This window comes from Cololabis saira, chromosome 11 (genome assembly GCF_033807715.1).
Source record: "Cololabis saira isolate AMF1-May2022 chromosome 11, fColSai1.1, whole genome shotgun sequence".
Taxonomy (NCBI): domain Eukaryota; kingdom Metazoa; phylum Chordata; class Actinopteri; order Beloniformes; family Belonidae; genus Cololabis; species Cololabis saira.
This window is the reverse complement of record NC_084597.1, coordinates 5,813,494-5,822,843: the sequence shown is the minus strand read 5'-3', so window position 1 is coordinate 5,822,843 and position 9,350 is coordinate 5,813,494. Positions and strand designations below refer to the sequence as shown.

Below are 9,350 nucleotides of genomic sequence, written 5' to 3'. Positions count from 1 at the left end.
GTGACAGCCACTTCCACCTCATCAGCCGACCTTTCACCTTCTCCAGCACGTCGTCCCAGTTTCTCTGCTCAAAGGACCGGCTGCCCAGAAACACACCCAGGTATTTTAGCCCACCAGTCTTCCAGACCAATCCTCCCGGCAACCTGAGCTGACTCCCCAACCTCTCCCCCACCATGACCGCCTCGCTCTTCCCCCAGTTCACCCTGGCAGAGGAAATGCCCCCAAACCGGGTCACAGTGTTCACCAACGTGTCAATGTCTTGTTGGGTGCTGATCAGCACAATGATGTTGTCGGCGTACGCTGACAGCTTGAAGGGAATGTCACACTGAGGAAAACGCACGCCACTCAGGTCCCTCCTCAGCCTGTGGAGCATTGGTTCTATGGCCAGAGAGTACAGCATGCCCGATAAAGGGCAGCCCTGTCTGACCCCCCTCTGGACACTAAAAGGAGCGCTCAGGCCACCATTAATTTTCAGAACGCTCGCAATGTCACTGTACATAACCTTGATCTTGGCTATGAACCCAGAGTTGAACCCAAAAGCAGCTAAGGTTTCCCAAAGATACTGGTGTTCAACCCGGTCAAAAGCCTTTTCTTGGTCTATTGAAATCAGACCAGTGTCAACGCCCAATGAGCTTGAGACCTCCAAAATATCTCGAATCAAAGTGACATTGTCACTTATCAACCTGCCAGGTACACAGTACGTCTGGTCCGTGTGGATGACGGAAGCCATCACCCCCCTGAGTCTGGTGGCCAGGACCTTGGACAAGATCTTATAGTCCGTGCAAAGTAAGGACACTGGTCTCCAGTTTTTCAGGTCCTGTAGGTCTCCCTTCTTGGGCAGCAGCGTGATGACGGCCCTCCTGCAGCTCAGAGGCAGCCGTCCCCTCTGCAGACTGTCTGTGACGACCTCCAGTAGATCTCCTCCCAGCACAGACCAGAAGGACTTGTAAAAGTCCACGGGGAGACCGTCCATGCCAGGAGCCCTCCCACTCTGCAGGCTCATCAGGGCAGCAAACAGTTCAGGTTGGGATACTGGAGCCTCCAGCTTGGCGTTATCTCCAGCATCCACCTGAGGGAGACCAGCAAAGAAACTCCCGCACTCCTCCGGGATCTCCGGCAGCTCGCTCCTGAACTCTGTAGTAATCAGCTGCAAACGCCCTGATCTCAGAGGCGTCTGAGATGGTCGAGCCGCTGCTGGATCTCACCGAGTGCATGATCTTTCTTTGCCCGTTCTTCTTCTCCAGCCCAAAAAAGAACTGGGAAGGTGCGTCCATCTGGGAGACGTGGAGGAAGCGTGACCGGACCAGAGCCCCAAAAGTCACCAAATTTTGCACCAAGTCAGGCCTGGCGAAAAATGTGATATTTAATGGTTTACATTAATGGGCGTAGCAAAATGGCTCAACAGCGCCCCCTAGAAAACTTTGTGCCTCAAGCCCCACAATACGGTTTGACATACATGCACGGAAATCGCTACACACCTGTATCATGTCGCAACTTAAAGAAAAGTCTTTTGGCGCCATGGCCGAAACCGAACAGGAAGTCGGCCATTTTGAATTAATTGTGTAATTTTGGCGCAATTTATGCCATTCCTTCGGCAATTAATACGGCCCGAACCGTAACGTGCACCCAAGTGTGTTATAAATCAAAATGTGCGTCTCCATCCTGCGACGATGCGTATTACTTTTCTCAGTCAAAAGTGTTACCGTGGCGACGATAGACGCCAAAAAGCGCGACCCCCCTTCATCTGATTGGTCCATATTTGATAGTTCCTACTTTCTGCCATAACTTTTGAATGGTTTGACATAAAGACTTGTGGGTGGTGTCATCGGACTCGGTTTTGGGTCCTTGAACAAAATTGGTGCAAATTAGCCCCGACCCTTCTTCTGATTGGCCGATATTTTATAGTCCCTATTTTCTGCCATAACTTTTGAATGGTTTGATAGAGAGTCGTGGCTGGTTTCATCTGCTAAATGTTCAGGCCTGAAGAATCTACATGCAAGTCATACAAGCTTCCACTGCAGCCTGAGCGTGCACAAGGGTGCGAGGGCCCGTTCATCGCTGCTTGCAGCTTTAATTGTGTCTTGTCGCTTTTAATGTTGATGTAAACCACTTTGAATTACCTTGTGTTGAATTGTGCTATACAAATAAACTTGCCTTGCCTTTGCAGTTTTCCAGATTTTTTCAACAAGACCTTCAGATAGACTGTTTCCCTGGGAGCCATTTTCGACACACACAGGATGTTATGGAGAAATCGGTTCCACTCTCAGGTGTTTTAGTAGAGAAGGTGCTCTTATCATTTGGAATCAAATGTAGGGAAAATAAGTCATGGGAGACTACTGTCAAAAATGTTCAAGGACCCATTAAGTCCACAAAGAAGAGGTTTCCTTATGCAGAAATCTATGTTCCCCTGGTGAATTTTTCCTCCAATCTTCCTGATGATGAAAAGGAGGATTTACAGATACTCAATGAATACATTGAAAGGAATATGCTTTTCATACCTCTTCTCCCAGAAGGGAAGTTTAATACTGAACCAGATGACATTCACTGGACACGTGAGACAGCGGAAGCCATGTTTCAGCATTGGATGACAGTGTTAAACTGCTGAGCCCCCTGTGTCTGGGACAGGAGGGGGACAAAGGACCACAGTCCTTTTCTACAAAGGAGGTTGTGGTCTTGGCTAAAAACAAATCTTTCTGGAATAAGCTAAATATTGCACAAATTTCTATGTAGTGCTTTAGTGTTAGAAAAACAATTGCAGTCTGAATATATCCGTTTATGTAACTGCCTCATATTCAAATATGAGAGAGAAAAAAAAGAAGAAAAATGTAGATCCCCAAAGATTATATGGTTGGTTTATTTAGCTATTAGCAAGATTACTTTAAAAGTTACACAAAGAATCGTATCAATATTTTAGCAAGTTTGGCGTAGGCCCATCTTAGAAGCAATTCATCTGTGACATCTGCATGATTATTTCATTTAACTTTGTCAGAGGTACACAATTCTGCTTTTGTTATATTCAGTATTTATTTTTGGTCTTATCCGCTTAATGCCTTTTGTAATTTTCTGGATTGCACTATCTTCATAATACATCTGGCTACGCTTTCCAGTTATTATTGCATTTGGTCCTGAAGGGCGAGAGAGAAACTCCTTTGTTGTATTTTTGTGAAACCTCAGAAATTAAAATGCAACATCATGTGCACTAAAACACATCAGTGTTGAGGCTTTCTCTCTGATCAGATATTTGGTGTATTTTTTACCCATTTTCCACAATATTACTTAAGTTGTTTTTTTCTTATTATCATTATTCAGACCTCACTCCCTTTTTAGGGCACGAGCACTTTCAGTGCGAAGGCCCTATTGTATCTGTAGGAATTTTTCTTTATTCTTTCTTTTTCTTCTGACGAAATGAGGGCCTTTTTGCCCCCCTAAACGTGCCCCAAAAGTCACCAAATTTTGCACCAAGTCAGGCCTGGCGAAAAATGTGATATTTAATGGTTTACATTAATGGGCGTAGCAAAATGGCTCAACAGCGCCCCCTAGAAAACTTTGTGCCTCAAGCCCCACAATACGGTTTGACATACATGCACGGAAATCGCTACACACCTGTATCATGTCGCAACTTAAAGAAAAGTCTTTTGGCGCCATGGCCGAAACCGAACAGGAAGTCGGCCATTTTGAATTAATTGTGTAATTTTGGCGCAATTTATGCCATTCCTTCGGCAGTTAATACGGCCTGAACCGTAACGTGCACCCAGGTGTGTTATACATCAAAATGTGCGTCTCCATCCCGCGACGACGCACATTACTTTTCTCAGTCAAAAGCGTTACCGTAGCGACGATAGATGCCAAAAAGCGCCCCCCCCCCCCTTCTTCTGATTGGTCCATATCTGATAGTTCCTACTTTCTGCCATAACTTTTGAATGGTTTGACATAGAGACTCGTGTGTGGTGTCATCGGACTCAGTTTTGAGTCCTTGAACATAATTGGTGCAAATTAGCCCCGCCCCTTCTTCTGATTGGTCGATATCTGATAGTTTTCTGCAATATTTTTTGAATGGTTTGACATAAAGAGTCCTTGATCTTTATGGGTGAAAATTGCCCGTTCATCCCTGCTTGCAGCTTTAATTTTGTCTTATTTTAGTTTTTTCCCCCCATTAGTGAACAACAATTATATCCATCCCTGTGTAGCTTCGCGGGGCAACATGAGCTTTACACACTCTTCCACTTATGAGTAATCGGGTACATGGTGGTTGACAAACAGGCACATATTAGTCATTTATTTTTTTCTTAGAAAAGCTGCACAGTGCTACAGTTCCTGAAACCTGTATGAGCTGCTCGGGTAGAGTGCAGATTTCCTGGAAAAAAAACCCAACCCTATGTGCTGTTGATACGGAAACTCCAATAATGGTTGTCACAGCGTGTTTGGTTTCTGGCTGAGCAAAGCTGAGCTACAGCCACAGGGAGTATAAATGGATGCATATCAACAGATCTTTTGAAAGGAAAGAGGGTTTTTATAAGCCCACAACACGAGGACGGAGATTTACACAGCCTGATTTCCGTGGGGCTGACTGGTAGGGATGGGCGGTATGGACTAAAAAATGTATCACGATAATTTATCCCGATAACGATAAAAATGAGGATAAAAAAAATACTAATTCAACTCCACCTTTTTAACTATAAATCTATCTCACTCTCAGATCCACCATGTTTGTTACACAAAAACGTATCAACAGGAATTTATCTTTCTTTCTTTCTTTCTTTCTTTCTTTCTTTCTTTCTTTCTTTCTTTCTTTCTTTCTTTCTTTCTTTCTTTCTTTCTTTCTTTCTTTCAGACTCATTTCCTTCCTTCCTTCCTTCCTTCCTTCCTTCCTTCCTTCCTTCCTTCCTTCCTTTTTTGGAGTTTTTTGGAGAGGCAGGAAGCACTTTGAGGGAAAACCCGGTTTGAAGGGCTGTGGCCATGGCCGGGGGAGGAGGTGGAGGTGGAGGGGTTTCTCCGCTGGGGCCCTCGCCGCTGATGTTGTATCACCGGGACCTCAGCCGAGCTGCAGCCGAGTAGCTACTGGCCAGAGCCGGCAAGGACGGCAGCTTTCTGGTGCGCGACAGCGAGAGCGTCAACAGGGCATGTACTGTTTCACTAGCATGTCCACACGTCTCAGGGTGTACAGTAGTACAACGATTCTTCAACGTTGTCAACAATGAATTCCATTGTCGACAATTGTCGCCAGACGTGTTTTTCCAATGGAGTGAGGCGTCTCACTTCAATACAATCTCTGCCGAGTCATGCATGCACGACAGCGTCTGAGCACAGCTGCGGGTAATAAAACTTAAAAAAGTTTGGGAGCATTTTAACCTGGATACCCCGAATAAAAAGATGACTTGCAAGGTTTGCAAAGCCGACCTTCCTCATCACGGAGCACGTCGGTAGTGCATTTGAAAATGCACGTCGGAGTGTTGAACGAAACGGACCCGCCTTGGTAAGATATTAAGCGTATTTTGGCTTTAAAAGAAAGCTTTAACGTTATGCCTGACTGTGCCTGACAAAAGTATTTTAAATTAAATTAAGTCAGATATCTGGAGAAACTGCGTTTAGTGTCTGTGGAGCATCTTGGGACGCAGTCGGTCAGCAACAGTCTCTCCCTCCACAGCAATGTGATGGCCAAGCGATTCATTTATTAAATTAATTCGTTTAATTCTTAACTTTGTTTATTTTATGTCATTTATTAGTATTATTTGAGCCACTCACAGCCTACTCTCGTTGCTATAACCTCAATTATAATTGATGCAGCGCGAAAAGCGAAAAAAGGCTTGTGCGAACATGTCAATGATGGATTTGCATCTAACTTTCAGTCAGGAGCCTATGAACTGTCAATTATCCATCAAACTCCACAATGATCATGTTAACATTAAATCAGATAGATTTGTCTGTACATTTCTGTTGCGGGACGGGAGAAGACACTAAAACCATGCATCTTTATTGTGCGCCGTGCGGGCATGAATTCTCAGAGTTTTGCGGGAGGGGCGGGAGTGGAACACACGTTGCGGGCGGTAATGGTCAGAAATTCAGCGGGAGCAGGATGAAGAAAACAGTCCCGCTATAGCAGGGCTCTAGTGCCATCTTTCTTGTGTTTATTATCATTTGCCACATAATTAATGCAACCTCATACTAAATTTAAAAAAAAATTACTAATTATCCGATTAGTCAACTAATCGTTTCAATAGTCGGTGACTAGTCGACTATTAAAATAGTCGTTAGTTGCAGCCCTAGTCTACAGCCCAAGCGATTCAAAACATTGCCAGAGTTGGTGTCGCTGTACCTGCAGCCCAGTCAGGGTCTGGTCACCACCCTGCTTTACCCTGTAGAGCGAGAGGAGACGGCAGGGACTATTCAGACGCAGAGGATGAGAAGCCACCCCCCACCCCTCGCTCTGCCTCCACCTCCACTCCCCCTGGGCCAAACACACCCACGGAGAGCACTCCTTCAGCTAATGGCCTGAGCACCATTTCTCATGAATACCTGAAGGATCCCGCCAGCCGGTCCTGGGGGGCCACTCAGTTCAATTCAATTCAATTCAATTTTATTTATATAGCGTCTAATACAACAAAAGTTGTCTCTAGACGCTTTCCAGAGACCCATACCCAGAACATGACCCCCGAGCAGTTATTACATTAACAATGGCAGGTAAAAACTCCCCTAGTGGGAGAAAAACCTTAAGCCAAACAGTGGCAAGAAAAACTCCCCTTTAGGAGGAAGAAACCTTGAGCAGGACCAGGATCATAAGGGGGGACCCTCCTGCCGAAGGCCAGACTGGGGGTCAGGGACGTCAGCAGCAAAGCAGGCAGGTGGAAGCAGCAACGGGATGACCAGGGGTGGGGACCGCAGGCCAGCATGCAGCTCCCGAAGCTCCGGCCCAATCATCAAGTCCCAGGTTGGGGTGCAGGGTCGGGGAAAGGTTGAAAAGGGGCAGGGCCAGGGAGAGGAGTCTTGAGAGACGAACCTTCGCCCCCGCCCAAAAGGGGCCGTTACCCTGCCCCCCTCACTCCCACACTGCAGGTTCCGGTGTCCGGCAGAGGATGCTGCAACATGGACAAAAGAGAGAAAAGGGAGGAGAAGGGGGGACCAGCACAAGAAACTACAGGAGCGACTCTGACACACTAAAGTTTACACTACCTAGAGATTTACCAACACCAGCTAGAGGTTTACTAAACACTAACTATAGGCTTTACTAAACAGAAAGGTTTTAAGTTTAGTTTTAAAGGTGGAGGTGGTGTCAGCCTCCTTAACCCAGATTGGAAGTTGGTTCCATAGTAATGGTGCCTGATGGCAGAACGCCCGCCCTCCAAATCTACATTTAGATACTCTAGGAACTACGAGTAAACCTGCACTCTGAGAACGGAGAGCTCTGCCAGGAACATAAGGCACTATCAGGTCTTGCAAATAATGCAGAGCTAAGCCGTTTTGGGCTTTATATGCAAGTAATAAAATTTTAAATTGGATTCTGAATTTTACGGGTAACCAATGGAGCGACGCTATTACTGGAGAGACGTGGTCTCTCCTGCTGATTCCTGTCAGTACTCGTGACGGTTTTAGGCGAGGAGGTGTCGGAGCAGGAGCGTTGGACGATCAGTCGTGCTTCGTGCTCCAGATGGCAAAGACCCTGAGTGAGAGTGAATTTCCTGGACAGCCTCCTCGTGCACCATCAGCACCTCCGCCTCTTCGTGGGCAGCCAATGGGTTTAGGTCTGGACGCCTGCCGCACCTTCCCACCCAGAAACCCCATCACGGAGAGTATTGCAGAGGACATGCCAGAGGAAGCACTTTGGGGCAGCAGTAGTTCATCTTTGTCTGTGGGCGAATCTTCAGTCGAGGAGTGGCTACGGAGACTGGGCCTGGAGAGGTATGAGCAGGGCCTTCTGCACAACGGCTGGGACGACCTGGAGTTCCTCAGTGACATCACTGAGGAAGAAAAGCATCACTACAAATAACTCTTGGCTGTAAAAGCAGGGATGACATTACACCCTTTGCCACGCTCGTTTAGACATATGACCGATGTCCTTATGGAGGCGCAGGTGTGTTGTACCGTCAGATCTGACCTGTAGTTGTAAGATGGAATTTAACGTTTGTTGGTTTGAGGCGTTTTTTCGTTCTGAGAGCTGAGGAGCGTCAGACTTTCACATTCAAGCTCAAAACAAAATGGAAAGATATCTTATTTTCCCTTTTTTGACAATCCCTTAACTGTACATGTTTGTTTGGCTTGGTGTCTGAGGTAACACAAACCCCTTTTGGGTTTGTGTCTTGAGGGGGGAAGTGTTACATCCCACAGCCACTAACTACAACTCCCATTCAGGCCGTTGGATAGCTGTGTGGGTGCTCAGTGATGACTGGCTGTGCTGCTCTGTTCCTGGTTGGCTGACTGTACCATCCCCGGACCAGGATTGGCCGCTTCCTCTTCTTCTGCAGCTGGTGCCCGATTGCCAGCTCTATTTGAGGAGCTGCCTGAGAATGAGTCAGGGCAGCCGTGTGTAGCCTGCCCAGCTTGCCACTATTTGTTTGTGTTTGCAAACTTGGTAGTTCAATTTCAATTCAATTCAAATTTATATAGCGTCTAATACAACAAAACTTGTCTCTAGACGCTTTACAAAGACCCATACCCAGAACGTGACCCCCGAGCAGTTATTACATAAACAATGGTAGGTAAAAACTCCCCTAGTGGGAGAAAAACCTTAAGCCAAACAGTGGCAAGGAAAAACTCCCCTTTAGGAGGAAGAAACCTTGAGCAGGACCAGGATCATAAGGGGGGACCCTCCTGCCGAGGGCCAGACTGGTGGGTCAGGGACGTCAACAGCACAGCAGGCAGGTGGAAGCAGCAACGGGATGACCGGGGGTGGGGACCGCAGGCCAGCATGCAGCTCCCAAAGCTCCGGCCCAATCAGCAAGTCCCAGGTTGGGGTGCAGGGTCGGGGAAAGGTTTGAGAAGGGGCAGGGCCAGGGAGAGGAGTCTTGACGGACAAATCTCTCCCCCGCCTGCCCGGGCCGTTACCCTGCCCCTCTCACTCCCACGCTGCAGGATCCGGTGTTTTGCATTCAGAGATGCTCTTCGCCACCGGCAGAGGATGCTGCAACATGGACAAAAGAGAAAAAAGAGAAGAGAAGGGGGGGGGGGGGGGCAGTACAAGAAACTACAGGAGCGACTCTAACACACTAGAGTTTACACTACGTAGAGATTTACCAACACCAGCTAGAGGTTTACTAAACACTAACTATAGGCTTTACTAAACAGAAATGTTTTAAGTTTAGTTTTAAAGGTGGAGGTGGTGTCAGCATCCTTAACCCAGATTGGAAGTTGGTTCCAAA

The 9,350-nt window shown here is 46.9% G+C and overlaps 1 protein-coding gene across 1 annotated transcript; it reads left to right on the top strand.

Annotated features, from left to right (window-relative positions):
* The first annotated feature begins 4,956 nt into the window (after window positions 1–4,956).
* On the top strand, window positions 4,957–7,981 carry LOC133454852 (phosphatidylinositol 3,4,5-trisphosphate 5-phosphatase 2A-like). Its single transcript, XM_061733574.1, has 3 exons — window positions 4,957–5,051; window positions 6,360–6,551; window positions 7,588–7,981. The coding sequence occupies exons 1-3, from the start codon at window positions 4,957–4,959 to the stop codon at window positions 7,979–7,981; spliced, it is 681 nt and encodes a 226-aa protein (XP_061589558.1).
* Window positions 7,982–9,350: the final 1,369 nt, after the last annotated feature.